The sequence below is a fragment of the Oncorhynchus clarkii genome, chromosome 1 (genome assembly GCF_045791955.1).
Source record: "Oncorhynchus clarkii lewisi isolate Uvic-CL-2024 chromosome 1, UVic_Ocla_1.0, whole genome shotgun sequence".
NCBI lineage: Eukaryota > Metazoa > Chordata > Actinopteri > Salmoniformes > Salmonidae > Oncorhynchus > Oncorhynchus clarkii.
Genome location: NC_092147.1, coordinates 35,741,957 through 35,760,188, shown reverse-complemented (window position 1 = coordinate 35,760,188; position 18,232 = coordinate 35,741,957). Strand labels below are relative to the sequence as shown.

Genomic DNA, 18,232 nt, shown 5'->3' with positions numbered 1-18,232 from the left:
AACTGGCTCTGTGCATGCATCCTCCACCATGCGCATGTTGATTTTGTCTATTCCCACCAGATGCATTCATGACACGCCGGTTAAAATAGCAAAACCAACTGTGAACCAACTATATTCATTTGGGGACAAGCTTGCTGTTGCTAGGTAATTTGTCTTGTTAGATAATCATTGGGTTGTTTTTTTTTTTTTTTTACCTGAAATGCATATGGTACTTTTTTTAGCTGGATCTTTGTAGAATTTTGACCCATTTTGTGTTATATTTTTTCTAATCTGACATTTAATCCACAGATAAAGGGGAAACCTAGATCGTTTTTAGTTAGTTCTCTTTTATTAATCTCTCAGCTTTCGTATTATTCTTCTTCTGTGAATTCTATATGGCAGTTGGCAACCAACTTTAAGGTGAATTACCGCCACCAAATGGACTGGAGTGTGGACCTTGTTCATTTTTCAATCACCCATGTGGGTTAGTATTCTCCTAAAAAACAATTAGTAGATGGGAGAGGCGGACTTTCAGCGTGTCAATCGTCTAAAATAGCACATGGCCACTCAACGTAACCGGTTTAGTTCATGGAAAATGTATTTATGTTTCACCATAGAGTAGGAGGCAGCACTCTAAACACAGACCAAACACTTCTGCTTATGTGGAGCCTAGCTCAATCGCCTCTTAGCTATATCTGAGGAGAACGGTGGAAGAGTTTGTTTCCTCTCCCTCTGAAGCCTTCTAATCCTGCTCCGTTGTCTGTGTTTGCTAGCGGGTTGTCAAAATAGTTTCTCTCTCCCACTTATGTGTCTCTCTTTCCGGCTGCCGCTAGAGAACCAGGAAGTAAAGAGAGAAAGGGGGGAGAAAATAAATACCCAGCAGCTGAGGAAAACAAGGAAGTGAATGCAGCCAGAGCTTCAGCTGTGAAGTGAAAGTAGACCAGGGCAGTTTGCATAAGGAAGTGCTAGCTAGCTAACGTCAACACTGTCTGTGCTCTCCCCAGCAGAGAGTTTAACGAAGAGCGACAGAAAGAGAACGAGACTGCAGCGCCTGCCTCACAGAAATACCAGCAGTGAGTACCCATTTGAACTGAGCTGCCCACTGGTAGGCCTCACAGGGGAAAAGTGAGTGTGTGAATGAGTCAGAGAACTGGATATAGCAGAGGGGAGAAGATGGTTGTTTTTTGTTGTTGCAGCGAAGCCCGGTTTGTGCTGGTTGTTCGTGTCAGGAAGGAGAGAATACCCGAGCATTGTTCAGGAGGGAATAGGCCCCAACACAGAGAAGAAGAACCGAAGAGAAAACAAAATAGCGGATTTGAATTAAGTTTAGGCCCTGCTGTGTATAATCGTAAATATTACTACGGACCTACAGTACCATACACTATTACTGAGTTCCAAAATGCATACTCGTGTTCTATCTAGAGCGTATAGCGAGTACGTAAGACAACTGTCCTTTTCAAGTGCGAGTCCAAACATAAAAACGCAAAAAGGCAAGTATGTACTAAGTTTACCGGAAGTTCTATAAGCGAAAAGTCTGGAAAACAAAGAACGCATTGGAACACATTTTTTCGTTAACCGGGGAGGATATCCCATAACACCTTGCGACAGAGCGAAACTTTTAAATTAAAACGGGGTCTAAGGTTCCTGCTTGGGATAAAATGTTCCAGAGGAATAAGGAATAACTTTGTAAAATGTAAGTATTAGGTTTATTGATTCACCATATTTTGTTAATATTGAACGAATTACTTTCATATAAATGTTTTATTCAAATGTTGAGTCACTGCGCCAACTGGTTTGGAGGCAAGACATTTTAACATCGGATAAAAAAAACTGCAGGAAATGCAGCTAACTGTGTTCTGTTCAGTCTAGGCTTGCTAGCCAGGCAAGTTATTTGTGCATTCTTAAATTATCAGTAAATACATGCATGTAGTATGTTTACCTAACGTTAGCTAACTTTCTTCTTGTCACCCCCCCCCCCCCCCCCCCTCTTGTTTCACCATTGCGTATAATGAAATTAACGTTTTAAAACTTAAAACGTGATCAAGCCAAGGAATATGAAAAACTATTGCACATTAACAAAGCTAGTTGTGGTTCTCAGCAGCTTCAACTAGCATTTTACATTTGAGCAGTGAGGTTAATGTATCCTCCCTTGGCTTTATGTTTCTGCTCTGTTTTCCTTAGGTTGACACACATCCCACCCCATCACCCAGACAGATGTGAAGAACTTGAGGACCTCCTGTCCACCAGGAAAATCACCCTATCACAGGAGTTTAGTCAGGAACTTATTCAGCAGTGTGCAACGTCACTATGTTAGAAGTGGATCCACACAGTATTCTCCATCATGCAGAATTGTCAGCTCATTGTAACATATGAAGCTCTTTCTAAAATACAGATGTGGATGATTTCTGCCCCTGGGTACTGTACTGTGTGCACATTTTATTACTGCCCAGCAAACACCATGTTCAACTATTTGTCTACAATTTAGACAACAATTAGTTGAATGAGGTGTTGGTGAAAGGTTGGAACAAAAACCTATAAACCCATGTCCTGTGTATTTAAAAAAAAAAAAACACTTGTGGCTGTTGTGAAGAAATGTGCTCTCATGTCCTGAACAAACTTTTGAATGTTAATCTCCTTGATGTGTCTCTCTTGGGGTTGATTAAAGGTTTATGCTACTGAGCCATTTACTCTTTGTTGGTATTCATTTTATTTCCTATTATTACTTTGTCGAGAATGAACATGCACGTAAGCACTTCTTTGGACCATATGTATCCTGTTGTATTCATACTGTACACAGATACAGGAAAACAACAGGGTTAATATTTTATAAGAAATAACCAGTGTTGATGTCTCCACACAATTCTGGTTTTGAGGCATGGGCATCTGGGGACTGCAGTTCATCTGTCTAATCTCCTGCAAGGAGAGAGAAGGGCATTAATCATATTTGGTGTATTCATTTAATAGATATTCCTGTTTATGTATGCATATACAGTGCCTTGCGAAAGTATTCGGCCCCCTTGAACTTTGCGACCTTTTGCCACATTTCAGGCTTCAAACATAAAGATATAAAACTGTATTTTTTTGTGAAGAATCAACAACAAGTGGGACACAATCATGAAGTGGAACGACATTTATTGGATATTTCAAACTTTTTTAACAAATCAAAAACTGAAAAATTGGGCGTGCAAAATTATTCAGCCCCCTTAAGTTAATACTTTGTAGCGCCACCTTTTGCTGTGATTACAGCTGTAAGTCGCTTGGGGTATGTCTCTATCAGTTTTGCACATCGAGAGACTGAAATTTTTTCCCATTCCTCCTTGCAAAACAGCTCGAGCTCAGTGAGGTTGGATGGAGAGCATTTGTGAACAGCAGTTTTCAGTTCTTTCCACAGATTCTCGATTGGATTCAGGTCTGGACTTTGACTTGGCCATTCTAACACCTGGATATGTTTATTTTTGAACCATTCCATTGTAGATTTTGCTTTATGTTTTGGATCATTGTCTTGTTGGAAGACAAATCTCCGTCCCAGTCTCAGGTCTTTTGCAGACTCCATCAGGTTTTCTTCCAGAATGGTCCTGTATTTGGCTCCATCCATCTTCCCATCAATTTTAACCATCTTCCCTGTCCCTGCTGAAGAAAAGCAGGCCCAAACCATGATGCTGCCACCACCATGTTTGACAGTGGGGATGGTGTGTTCAGGGTGATGCGCTGTGTTGCTTTTACGCCAAACATAACATTTTGCATTGTTGCCAAAAAGTTCAATTTTGGTTTCATCTGACCAGAGCACCTTCTTCCACATGTTTGATGTGTCTCCCAGGTGGCTTGTGGCAAACTTTAAACAACACTTTTTATGGATATCTTTAAGAAATGGCTTTCTTCTTGCCACTCTTCCATAAAGGCCAGATTTGTGCAATATACGACTGATTGTTGTCCTATGGACAGAGTCTCCCACCTCAGCTGTAGATCTCTGCAGTTCATCCAGAGTGATCATGGGCCTCTTGGCTGCATCTCTGATCAGTCTTCTCCTTGTATGAGCTGAAAGTTTAGAGGGACGGCCAGGTCTTGGTAGATTTGCAGTGGTCTGATACTCCTTCCATTTCAATATTATCACTTGCACAGTGCTCCTTGGGATGTTTAAAGCTTGGGAAATCTTTTTGTATCCAAATCCGGCTTTAAACTTCTTCACAACAGTATCTCGGACCTGCCTGGTGTGTTCCTTGTTCTTCATGATGCTCTCTGCGCTTTTAACGGACCTCTGAGACTATCACAGTGCAGGTGCATTTATACGGAGACTTGATTACACACAGGTGGATTGCATTTATCATCATTAGTCATTTAGGTCAACATTGGATCATTCAGAGATCCTCACTGAACTTCTGGAGAGAGTTTGCTGCACTGAAAGTAAAGGGGCTGAATAATTTTGCACGCCCAATTTTTCAGTTTTTGAATTGTTAAAAAAAGTTTGAAATATCCAATAAATGTCGTTCCACTTCATGATTGTGTCCCACTTGTTGTTGATTCTTCACAAAAAAATACAGTTTTATATCTTTATGTTTGAAGCCTGAAATGTGGCAAAAGGTCGCAAAGTTCAAGGGGGCCGAATACTTTCGCAAGGCACTGTAATTAAATTGGACCTGTTCTCCTTTTATAATATGCCAGTGTTTGTTTTGAATCCAATACATTAAGATGAAGTAGTCTAGACCTAATGTAGTTGTATTGAATCATATTGCCTATCAATTAGTTATCAATGCATAGGGTTCAAGCTGTCTTGAACATTGGTGTAATTTAATAATATGCATGGTTGTTGTATGAATTTATCACAATGTAAGCCTGCTCGTTGTGCAATTCTGGTTGGTTTCAGCTTAATTTAGTGAACTACTAGGGTACTGAGAAAATTGATTCTGTTCCTTTACTTAGTATTTGTGTTCAATATTTCAATTCTAGCATAGTCCTTCACTGAATTGGTAGCACTAGTGGCCAACACTACTACATTGGGTATATTGTAAATGGACATAGCTAGCTACACGACTAAAAGTATGTGGACATCTCATTCCAAAATCATTGGCATTAAAATGGAGTTGGTCCCCCTTTGCTGCCATAACAGCCTCCACTCTTCTGGGAAGGCTTTCCACAAGATGTTGGGATGTTGCTGTGGGGGCTTTTATTCAGCCACAACTGCATTAGTGAGGTTGGGCACTGATGTTGGACGATTAGGCCTGGCTCACAGTCGGCGTTCCAATTCATCCCAAAGGTGTTCGATGGGGTTGAGGTCAAGGCTCTGTGCAGGCCAGTCTAGTTCTTCCACACCGATCTCCACAAACCATTTCTGTATGGACCTCACTTTTTGCACAGGGGCATTGTCATGCTGAAACAGGAAGGGCCTTTCCCAAACTGTTGCCACAAAGTTGGAAGCACAGATTTGTCTAGAATGTCATTCTATGCTGTAGCATTAAGATTTCCCTTCACTGGAACTAAGAGGCCTAGCCCAAACCATTAAAAACAGCCCCAGATCATGGAAACCCATTTTATTAAGATCCCAACAAACAGTTATTGTGCTGACATTGTTTCGAGACAGTTTGGAACTCAGTGAGTGTTGCATCTTAGGACAGACTATATTTTTTTCTTGCTACCCACTTCAGTACTCGGCAGTCCCGTTCTGTGAGCTTGTGTGGCCTAAAACTTTGCAGCTGTGCTATTGTTGCTCCTATATGTTTCCTCTTCACAATAAGAGCACATACAGTTGACCGTGGCAGTTCTAGCAGGCAGAAATTTGATGATCTGACTTGTTGGGAAGATGGCATGCTATGATGGTGCCACGTTTAAAGTCACTGAGCTCTACTACTGCCACTGTTTGTGTATGGAGATTGCATGGCTGTGTGCTCGATTTTTATACACCTGTCAGCAACGGGTGTGGCTGAAATAGCCAAATCCACTAATTTGAAGGAGGGTCCACGTGCTTTTATGCTACACAATATATCTTTGTTGACGCCAGGTGCGTGATGAACTTTACTGTTTAGGTTAGTGGTCACATCGAGGTACCTTTCAATTTTGGGGGATTTTAAGCGCTCTGTGTTCTCCCAATCTACACGATATGCTGTTTCAGGTGTTCTCAGAAGATCACCCTTGAAAGAACAGGAGAACGCAGAATGCAAGTGGGTATTTTGAACACAGACTATGTGAAGGTGGACACATGGAGTGTGAACTGTCTGACCGTTAAGGGGCAGGGCATTCTACCACACGTTTATATCTTATTTCTTGCTTTATACGTGTGGGTCAGTTGTAATTCAAGCCACCTTTGTATAGCTTATTTCTTGGTATAAATGCAGGGACTTAAGGAAAGTGTTGGCAGGACTTATGGGAAGTGTACAGTGTATTTATAATTGTGCTTAGTCCTGCAATGGTCACACCTCATTAAGCTAGCCTCTTTGCATAGCTTGTTCACTGTGGAACACATAAGAGCAAGAGTCTAGGCAAGATGGCTGCAGGGTAGGCGGTCCCAGAACCGGAAGGCTAAAACCGCGAGGGTTCTGGTGGACAGAGTCCCACAGACAACTAAGACAAACCGCCAGCGCCACAATACTGGTCGACCAAACTGAGTATTGCCCATGTTGGTACACTGTCACGAGTGATTTAAAAACAAGAACAAAACCCAAACGAGATGACACAAGCCAAACTGAGTGGGGGGGACAGCAGAGCACCCAAATGGAGAGGCTAGCTAGCTGCTCCATGGTATTGAATAGCAGCGGGTATACTTCTGCGCTTATACACTCTCTAATATAGAGCTCTTACCAAGCAAATCCTCTCTGGAATGAGCCAAGAAATGAAATATTTGGAAGCCGCTGCACTACCCGGTACATGGGACTAATCCTTCCGCGCAGAAGGATACCATATTGGAGTGATTCAATATAGTGCCACATAATGGGTTTGTATGAAGCTTAGGTCCTGCTGTGTGTGTCAGGCAGGCAGTGCGGGTAGCCTGCATTCTCATATGCTCTCGTGTAGAGTGAAATGAAAGAAAGGGACAGGAGCAAAAGATGACGAGTGACGCGATTAAAAAAAGGTCAAGTTCTGACGGTTGACAGAAGGAGGGAAGAGAGAAAGGGAGTTCATTCTGCGTGGCCGGTGTCCGGGGTGGGCGAAGTTTGTACATTTTATACAATTCCATTGGTCCCTAAGTAAAATCTCCACCCACCCATGGCACTGGTCCATGGAAAACGAACTTGCCCAGAGAGAGAGTGTGTGTATTTGCTTGTGCTGTTGCTGGGTATGCATTCTCAGTAGTTGTGTGACTTTGTGTATGTATGTATGTGGGGCAAAGTCTGCAAAAAAAGAGTGTGTGTGCAGACCAAGACAGTAAACCTTGGCAGGTACAGTCTCCGGGTTGGGGAGTAACGTATTGCAAAAAACCTAACTGTAATCCGTTACGTTACCAGCAAAAATATTGTAATCAGATTACAGATGATTACTTCTAGGATCAGAAGAAAATATTTATCTTTAACATTTTTCTGTTTTCTCAATTACATTCAAATCAGCATTGAAAAAAGGCACAAGTTAAAGTTTGTTCCACATGAGTCTGACAACAAGTCAGAGACCACTATTACACACCAAATCTGTGATGGATTGCGGGAAAAGAGCAGGAATACGCTTTTATAGGCCGTAGTCCAAGCTATGTCTTCCAATGTGTGACTGCTATCGGCCTCCAAAGATTATCCAACTTGAATAAATACTTGGAAGTAAGGATGACCGCAGTGGCAGGACGACAGCAGTGGCATATTCAATACCCGTTGAATATGCATAAATTGTAGTTTACCAGGAATGCATTTAAATTAACAGGTGTGCATTGTTAAGTTAATTTGTGGAATTTCTTTCTTTCTTTAATGCTTTTCAGCCAATCAGTTGTGTAGTGACAAGGTAGGGTTGGCATACAGAAGATTGTCCTATTTGGTAATAGACAAAGTCCACATTATGGCAAGAACAGCTCAAATAAGCAAAGAGAAACGACAGTCCATCATTACTTTAAGACATGAAGGTCAGTCAATGCAGAAAATGTAAAGAATTTGAACGTTTTTTCAAGCGCAGTCGCAAAACCTATCAAGTGCTATGATGGAACTGGCTCTCATGAGGACAGCCACAGGAAAGGAAGACCCAGAGTTACCTCTGCTGCAAAGGATAAATTCATTAGAGTTACACGCCTCAGAAATTGCAGCCCAAATAAATGCTACTTAGAGTTCAAGTAACAGACACTCAGTAACAGACATCTCAACATCAACTGTTCAGAGGAGACTGCATGAATCAGGTCTTCATGTTTGAATTGCTGCACAGAAACCACTACTAAAGGTCACCAAATAGAAGAAGAGACTTGCTTGGGCCAAGAAACACGAGCAATGGACATTAGACCGGTGAAAATTTGTCCTTTGGTCTGGAGTCCAAATTGGAGATTTTTGGTTCCAACCGCCTTGTCTTTGTGAAATGCTGTGTAGGTGAACGGATGATTTCCACATGTGTATTTAAATAAAGCATGGAGGAGGTGTTATGGTGTAGGGGTGCTTTGCTGATGACACTGTCAGTGATTTATTTACAATTCAAGGCACACTTAAGCAGCATGGCTACCTACTACCTACCTATTTGACCAAGAAGGTCGAGTGGTGTGGTGCTGCCTCAGATGACCTGGCCTCCACAATCCCCCGACCTCAACCAAAGTGAGATGGTTTGGGAGGAGTCAACAAGTGCTCAACATATGTGGGAATACCTTCAAGACTGTTGGAAAAGCATTCCAGGTGAAGCTGGTTGAGAGAATGCCAAGAGTGTGCAAAGCTGTCAAGGATATTTTGAAGAATCTCAAATATAAAAGTATATTTAGATTTAACACTTTTTTTTTGGTTACTACATGATTCCATAAGTGTTATTTCATAGTTTTGATTTCTTCGCTATTATTCTACATTGTAAAAATAAAGAAAAACCCTTGAATGAGTAGGTGTTCTAAAACTTCTCCTTGGTTGGGTAAATGATTCAGGGCTGGCCCTAGCCTTTTGGAGGCCCTAAGCGAGCTTTGGATGCCCCCCCCCCCTCCTCACACACACACACCACTCGGGCAAAACACTTTAGTCACCACCCTCTTGACGGCAGAGAAGTTCACTTGCTGCAATTCTACACATTTTGCCATGGGGTGTAGAGAAAATGTTGTAGTTTTAAAACAAATTACCTGCAATTCTACACATTTTGCCATCATTTATGCCATGTTAATTATATCTGAGTGAGAGTGACTAACAAAATCAACGAGGGCTCCCTGGAGGTCAGAGCCCCTGGGTATGTGCCGATAGGTATTCGGCCATTATTAATAGTTTAGATATCTGGCTAGACTAATTTACCAATCAAAAAATTGTTAGCTGACATGGCTAATTTGAGTGACGTAACAAGATAAAAACTGCTGATACACAACATTTCAAATTTGCACCTTGTGTATCCTACTATTCTAATTCTCAACAGTAAATTGAGACCCGACTGAGTATATAAAATATGTGTGTGTATATGCTCAGGTAAAACTATTTGGCTAGTCTATATTTCCATATTTAATATCCTTGAAGATCAAGGGGTATTAAATTAATTGGATTGACGGGAAATCTGACGGACTTTGATTTTTGGAACGATACAGCCTAATCGTATTATCTGTAGTAGAAAGCAATGGGTTATAAGAGGCCTACATAACCAACCCATAAATGAAAATGCAACATTGATTTATGGCCAGCTATGTAAACTCTAACATTGGTTTATCCTGCAATATATCTTTGTCTTCTTCTAATTGCCTCTTAAGGGGAAAGTAACCCAAAGTAATCAGATTACTTTACTGAGTTTGGTTAATCCAAAAATTACTTTGCTGATTACAATTTTGGACAGGTAACGTAACGGATTACATTTAGAAAGTAACCTACCCAGTACAGTACCTGTGGAAGAATTGGGTTGTGTTTTCCCTCTGACAGTAGTCGCTACAACCTGTTACTGTTGCTTAGGTGATGTACAGTAGGAGGATGTGTTTGTTAAAGGTGTAGATTGCTGTTGTTTTCTTAGAGAGAGATTGTCTGTCCCTCCCAAACACATGTGATATGTCTAGAAGAGCTGACTGTAACATTCTGACTACATAACCTTTCTGCAGAGCTTGGTGTGAGTATGTTCCCTGGTCACCACTATTTATATACTCTGTCCTGTACTACTGATCTCTCCTACAGGGTGTCCTGCTCATAGCCCCCTATTCACCCTACTCATACCCACCACAATGACAGACCAAGGGAAACCATGGAGAGGAAGTGGAGGACCTGAGGACGAGGAGTTACCACAGATGGACGGGTCATGTGACGCTTGTGAGCCTGACGAGGCCCAGCAGGCAACCCAGGTGTGTTACACCTGCAGCTTCGCCTTCTGCTCTACCCACTCTGAGAAACATGTCCACAGCACACGACACCTACTGACGCCCTACGACCAGGAAGTGGCGCAGCCCCAGGCCCGGTCCCAACAGCCGGCCAGGGACAGAGACCCAGGGGAGGGGGAGGAAAGTTTTCGAGAGATTAGGGCAGAGCAAGAGGTGGTGGAAAATGGGGCATGCGGTGGGACTGGGGTACAAGAGAATGAGGCGTGTGGAGGAGAGAGAGTCCAAGGGGAGGGGAAAGTTGATGATGAAGATGATGGTGATGAAGAGGCGGTGGCAGCCCCAGAGGGGGGTAGTAAGAGGGAGACGGTGACAGTGGAGAGGCTGCGCTGTAATGAGCATGGCCAGGAGGGTACTCTTTACTGCAAGACTGACGAGAAGGTCATCTGTGTGGTGTGTGCCGTGCAGGGGGAGCACCGCGAGCATGAGATCATCACCTTGCGCGAGGCCTACATCTGGCAAAAGGTGAGTCCCACTTAAATAATATCATACCTGCAGGCGGACTCGCAATGACTTCACATAAGAATGATCACTACCTGTCAACCCATGTTTATAACATAGATATTACACTCTACCACTGTTAATAAACGTGATATAAGCGCAGTACCACATTTATAACATGGATTTAAGCACAGTTTCACAATTTAACAAACACTACAGTACATGACCAAAAGTATGTGGACATCTGCTTGCCGAACATCTCATTCCGAAATCATGGGCATTAATATGGAGTTGCCCCCCCCCCCCCCCCCCCCCCCCCCCCCTGGCTGCTATAACAGCCTCCACTCTTCTGGGAAGGCTTTCCACTAGATGTTGGCACATTGCTGTGGGGGGACTTGCTTCCATTCAGCCACAAGATAATCCACTATTCTGAAGGGGTGTCCTTTTATACTTTTGTATATAGAGTGTATACAAACATGCAGGCTCTTTTAACAACGGCCAACAAGAGTTCTAAACTTGCATTTCATTGTAAAGGGGGAGAGAGATCCTTGACACCTGTGTCCTTGATTAAATGACCTGCAAAGGTATTCTTCATGGATAGAAATCATATAGCAGTAGCAGTCATTGCCATTTAAGATGAGGGAGGCATTTTGTTTTTTTTCTTCGGCATGGCCTTATTTCTATTACAGCATATTGGATGACTCTCATTCATGTTCCATTCACCCAAGTTCAATGTATCAGCGATATGTTTAGACTACTACACGATACTCAATGTTTCCCGATACCCATCACGAGGTTGCTACAACCTAGTCTATGAATGAAAGTTTACAATGTAGGTGCACACAGGTCGAGAGACAAATTTGAGGCAACACATGGACAGACAGTGACATTCCATACAGCCTTACACACTCCTGCTTGCATCTAGCTGATATAGGGTGTAATCATTAGTCCAACATTTGCAAACAAGAGTTTCTATTGGACAAGTTCAGGTATGTTTATCCCCATTTTGGTCCGTTTGCTTCTGTTATAAGAATAATTTTTCAACAGAATTGGCGAAATGAATACACCCCTGATCACATTCACTTTCATATCAGCCACGTTGTATTTCTTCTTGCGTCTATGGGCTCTCCTCCTCTCAACTCTTCCTTTCGCTTGTGGATTTCAATGCACATCAGCTGTATGTGACCAGGTGAAAAAACCTTTCCAAGCCAAACCACTACACACAGCCTACATCGTAGTCACCATATTAGCTAAAGTAACGTCATAGTTTGCATAGCCAATAGAACTAACGCGTTTATAAACCCGCTACAATCATGCAGTAATGTTACAGTGTAAAGTCAGTAAGCACTTACACCTGCGGGGTGGCAATAAATTAGTCAAACCAAAGTTTGTCTGTTCATTCTGCAACAGCTCTGATAGGTTGGAGGACTCTCCTCTGGAAGTTGTCATAATTACTGTGTAAGTCTATGGAAGGGGATGAGAACCATGAGCCTCCTAGGTTTTGTATTGAAGTCAATGTATCCTGAGGAGGACGGAAACTAGCTGTCTTCCGGCAACACCATGGTGTTGAGGCTACGGCTACTGTAGACCTTCTTTGCAAAATACTGTGTTTTAATCAATTATTTGATGACGTGATTATATTTAGTATAGTTGTATTTAAAAGGATAACTTTTTCAATGTTTTACTGTTTTAATTTTCATGAAATTCACTGAGGAGGATGGTCCTCCCCTTCTTCCTCTGAGGAGCCTCTACTGGCATACAGTGAAGTGACACAGCCTGTATGTAACTCATTCTAAGCCCTCTACTGCAAATTACATCCCCTATAGGAGAAACAATACTATCTATATTGTTTATGTAGTGTCTGTAATATTATATGATTACAATAGACTAATAGCTCTCATGCACGGATACATTACCTCCAGTCAACACACTAGGGATTTATAAAAGTTGAGCGGATATCTCCATATGTTTAACACAATGATTTCATGACAAAATAATAATAGTATGCCACCATGTAAAGGCTACAATGACCTCATGACAAATCCTTCCAATTATTAAGCCCTATTAATAATTTGTATGGAAACAACATCTATTTTTTTGGAATATGATTAACATATTCCAATGTCTGTTTGGCTAGGGAGCGATTCCTTCCCAGATGGCTTTTTACTGCAGGCGTTTTACAGCTCGCCCCATCCCGTGACTAACTGACTAACTGACTGCTCTCTGTGGGCAGAGGAGATATCATGGATAATGTGCAGGAGAGGGAATGACACATCATCATCACTACGCAGGGAGGAGAGAGATGACATTATCATGGCCCCATTTACACCCCGTATCATTATAGTACCAATTAGTGATGAACCAAGTGGGGTAATCATCATCATAATTTTGCCTCTGAGGAATAGATTAAGCCTAGGAGTGATGGAATTTTACAAAATTCAAAAACAAACCAACTTCAAATTGTGTGACTGTCTGTCTCTGTGTTGTCTTTGTTCTCCTCCAGAGCAGGGAGGGTTATGACCTGCTGGGCTGCACACAGAACATGGCTGACCATATCAAGACCAAGTGGACCAACCCTGAGGTCAGTACAACCACACTATTACAACTAACATTCCAATATGGCCGACAGTGTTTCCACCTCGGGAACACTGCTTTGAACGAGAAAGTCTGATTTATTCTCCTAATTCTCTAAGAACAAAATCCAGCTGTGGCAGTATGACACACATCAGTCTAGTGTGAGCTAAAGATGGAATACACAGAGATTACATCCTAAATGAGACGGAGGAAGTATACATGGGAGCCAATTATTTATATTTACTCACTGTGTTCCGTTCACTGAGAAGGCTTCCACTTGGCTTTCTGGAGCGTCATACCTTTCTAAAAATCTAGATATTTATGACATCACCACCTAAATCTGTCTTCATAAACTCTCAGACAGACATCTATGGCTTTGTTGAGCAGTACTGGAGTAACAGGGATACCACCTGGTTTACTTCTGAGACATAGCAGAGGGCTCAGAAGTGGCACAGCAGTCTAAGGCACAGCATCTCAGTGCTAGAGGCGTAACTACAGACCCTGTTTCGATTCCAGGCTGTATCACAACTGGTCGTGATTGGGAATCCCATAGGGCGGCGCACAATTTGACCAGCGTCAAGGTTTGGCCGGGGTAGGCCGTCATTGTAAATAAGAATTTGTTCTAAAGTGACTTGCCTAGTTAAATAAAATAGAAAATAGCACAGAGTCCTTTAGCACAGAGTCCTTTATACTGTGTTAGTGACTGTAGGTTTTCCTCTAAGGAGTTTATTGTTCAGTGTATGGGAGAGTCAGAGTGATATTAATAATTTCCCTCTGTGCTGTTGGTTCCTACAGTAGGCTATAGGATTGGCAGGTAGCTAAGTTGCTCTCCCTCTTGCCAGGTTGGCCCATTTTAACACAGCAACTCAAATAGACTTTCTTTATCCCCGGTCAACCTTGGAAATAATGTCTTTAATGTCACCCTACGTAACTTAGTGCGGGGACACAGTCACTGGGAGTAAAACTGTGTGTTCGTGCGTGCGCACGCGGGAGGTCATTGCTAATCAGCCAGGTCTAATTTATTTACCATAGACAGTGTTGAACCTGGCCCTCCAGCGAACCCTGCAGCCTTAACACTCTGCTGTGTCGTTACATAACTATGTCTCTCTCTGTGAGCGGAGCGGCGTGACGCCGTCCCCTCTGAGAGCTGACCCGCTGTCAAGCACCATAATGTAGCAGGTTCATTTGAACACCCTGTGAAAAGGTAATACCCTTATTGGCAAGTAGTCACTGAGTACAGTTACATGTACACAATAATATGATTATTGTGGATAGTCAGATTAATATAATAGTTTGATTAAAACAACGACATGCTTTGCATGTCCCTAATAATTATATTTACATGGACACATCTGAAATCAGGCTACCTGCTAGCACTCTTATCCAATCAAAATAAACGTCCTACCACAGTGTTATGTTTGGGAAGCCTATTTGATTCTGAGTTCAGACATATCTAAAGTTTGTATGTGAAAACTACTTCTAAGACACATGCATTCCGTTATTACGAACTCACTTCACTTGTGCTAAAGAGGAAGGCTCTCGGCTGGTGGTAGCACATGAGCTGATCAAATACACCGCTGGAACGCTGATTGAGGTCTTTACATGTCCTAATAAGTTGAGAGATTGCTCAGAAAACCAGGTGTTTTAATCGACATATGCATACTTCAATTTGGACCTCATGGCGATTTAATATAAGCAGAATTAAGGTGTTTCTGTGACTATTGCATAATCTGCCTACTGTCATAATCAGTTTAATATGGTACTCACTGGAATACCAGCCCTGGCATATTATCATACTAGAATACCAATGCTGCCCCTGGGCCTTCCTGGACCTTTTGTCTCCTGTCTTCCCACCAGAGAGGTGTGGCCTGTTCAGGAGAATCCACTTCCCTCCTCACTCACAGGCTGAAGCGTCAGGAACCATTAGGTCGATTTGTCATTGTGTCCTCTCCATGCTCTCAAATGTCACAGCTTCTCATTATGCAAGACTACTACAGTTCAATGCTGGCAGAGGGAAGGGTGTGTGTGTGAAGGGGAAGTTTGAAGAGATTAAACTTTAGCATGGTCCCAAGGGAGTGTGTGTGCGTGCGTGCGTGTGTATGCTTTTCAGGGAGGTGAGTGGATAAAAAGGTTTAACCCATAGCTGCTGTTTACTTATTAAATTCCCTCTACTTAATTATGTACTCTGCCTCAGGTATGGGGATTTTAATCTTCACGTCTCTTAACTCATATCTCCATGCTCTGCAGGGGGATGGAACACACACACACACACACACACACACACACACACACACTATACCTGCAGGGAGAATGGAATATTATACAAAGAGCACAGTAATGCTGTGACTCAGCCCATACATATTAATGGGTGACCAGGGGATTAGGATAGCATGGGGGGTGTGCCTGCCTGCATATCTAACCGCCTGCCTGCATACCTAACCGCCTGCCTGCATGTCTCTCTGTCTGGGCGTCTCTCTGTGTGTGTCTATGTGTCTGTCTCAGAGAGCAGGTAACATTGTGTGAAGCGGGGAGGTTTAGATCAAGGCAGCAGGTAGTCAGCATATTTACCTCTGTCTCTTTTTTTTTATTTACTGTCTCCTCTGCATAATTCTGTCAGTGGCGCACTGCCTTCTGTGGTGTTGCTGGCTCAATCACCTTAGACAGGACCCATTGATTTGTGGGATTTCACAAAGTGTAATCCATAATCCATTTTGGAGGAAGAATTGTTGACATATATTTGACATTTGTATCTAAAAGCATAATTGAGAAATAATTTATAAAAGTTGGCATATTTGTGACATTTGGCCTTCCACAGGTCTCCTTTAAGACGCCATAGTGTTTCATCTGTAGGTGCTACTAAGCAAACATTGGTGTCATATGAAGCTTTATCGTTTGCTCTGTAATATCAGTAGTGTTTTGATTTCAATAACTTTTTCTTTAGGGGGGGGGGCTCTGCTACTTTTAGAGTTATGATCCGATTTGTAGGCATTACCAACAGAGTGAATGTGAAAATTGATTCAAAAAGGTTGCTCTCTGCTGGTATTTTGCTGGATGTGCAATGATACATGTAAAAAGAGGGCTGGGATTGGTTACACTGCCTACTATGCGAAATTCTCTGTATAAAATGGGCAATAACTTTAAAGCAGAACTTGCTCCTCAAGAATTGCTGGTGGCCATGACAGAAGCCAAGCGTGAGTTGGTTTGGGGGTGTGGTTTGATGTGGATGTTTCTTGGATGTGTCCTTGACAAACAACCTTTTATATAATACCATAGAAGCAGTATTCTGCTGAAACAATGTGTACCTTTCACCATTCCCAGCTGATACAGACACTGTGCCTATGGGCATTTTGTCTGGTGGTAATGAAATTACTTTGGCAAACATGTCACACACCTTCCTGTGTGGTGTCCCGTATACAGCAGGGGTTCCCTGATCCTGGTGCAGAATACACAGGGTTTCTCCCTCCCCATATTGAATCATACCATTCAAATCAATAACAAAAAAAAATACAATACAAGTCAAAGTTGTCTAGTAAAATGTTAGTGCTGAGTGCCAGGTCTCTCCATTTAGTTACATCAGTATCAAGCTAGTCTGTCAGTCTGGACATCATCACATTCTTGCATCACATTCTTCTCCATGTGCTGGCTCCATACATGTTTCTGTGAACACATACACACATAGTACCTGCCACTGGTAATAGAACAGTGACTATGTTTTACCAAAACAGGCAAAATGTTGACGTTTGAACAGTGCATTCGGAAGGTATTCAGACCCCTTGACCTTTTCCAAATGTTGTTACATTTACGTAAGTATTCAGACCCTTTACTCAATACTTTGGTGAAGCACCTTTGTCAACGATTACAGTCTAGTCTTCTTGGGTATGACGCTACAAGCTTGGCACTCTGCAGATCCTCTCATTCTCTGTCAGGGTGGATGGGGAACTTCGCTGCACGGCCATTTCCAGGTCTCTCCAGAGATGTTCGATCGGGTTCAAGTACGGGCTCAGGTAGGGAACCCGTACTCCTGCGTTGTCTTGGCGGTGGGCTTAGGGTTGTTGTCCTTTTGGAAGGTGAACCCCCCCACCCCCCCCCCCACCCAGAGGTCCTGAGCGCTCTGGAGCAGGTTCATCTTTCCCTCAATCCTGACTAGTTTTCCTGTTTCTGTCGATGAAAAACATCCCCACAGGTGTCCAGGTTACCTCCAGAGGTGACGCTTGGCATTCCAGCCAAAGAGTTCAGTCTTGGTTTCATCAGACCAGAGAATCTTGCTTCTCATGGTCTGAGAGTCCTTAAGGTGCCAAGCGGGCTGTCATGTGCTTTTTACTGAGGAGTGGATTCAGTCTGGCCACACTACCATAAAGGCCTGATTGGTGGAGGTTCTCCTATCTCCACAGAGGAACTATGGAGCTCTGTCAGAGTGACCTTCGGGTTCTGGTCACCTCCATGACCAAGGCCCTTCTCCCCGATTGCTCAATTTGGCTGGGCAGCCAGAACTAGGAAGAGTCTTGATGGTTCCAAACTTCTTCCATTTAAGAATGATGGATACCACTGTGTTCTTGGGAACCAATGCTGCAGAAATGTTTTGGTCCCCTTTCCAGATCTGTGCCTCAACAGAAAAAAATGTTTTACTTTCACACAGCTCTCCTGTGAAGTCATGACTTGCCTAGTTTCCTGAATCGGGTCACAAATGTAAATAATGGTGGTCATTTGATTAATTGTTCAGCAATGGGGGGGTAGAAGCTGTTAAGGAGTCTTTTGGTTCTAGACTTGGCGTTCCGGCACCGTTTGCCGTGCTGTAGCAGAGAAAACAGTCTATGACTT

At 42.6% G+C, this 18,232-nt stretch overlaps 1 protein-coding gene across 2 annotated transcripts in view; it reads left to right on the top strand.

Moving 5' to 3' along the window:
• The first annotated feature begins 890 nt into the window (after positions 1-890).
• Positions 891-18,232, top strand: part of LOC139406623 (tripartite motif-containing protein 44-like) — a 69,298-nt gene continuing 51,956 nt past the window's right edge. For both annotated transcript variants that reach the window (XM_071149433.1, XM_071149424.1), the window contains exons 1-3: positions 891-1,052; positions 10,203-10,864; positions 13,344-13,421. In XM_071149433.1, coding sequence (XP_071005534.1) covers positions 10,250-10,864; positions 13,344-13,421 — 693 coding nt within the window. In that variant the 5' untranslated portion in view covers positions 891-1,052; positions 10,203-10,249. The remainder of the gene's footprint in view (positions 1,053-10,202; positions 10,865-13,343; positions 13,422-18,232) is intronic.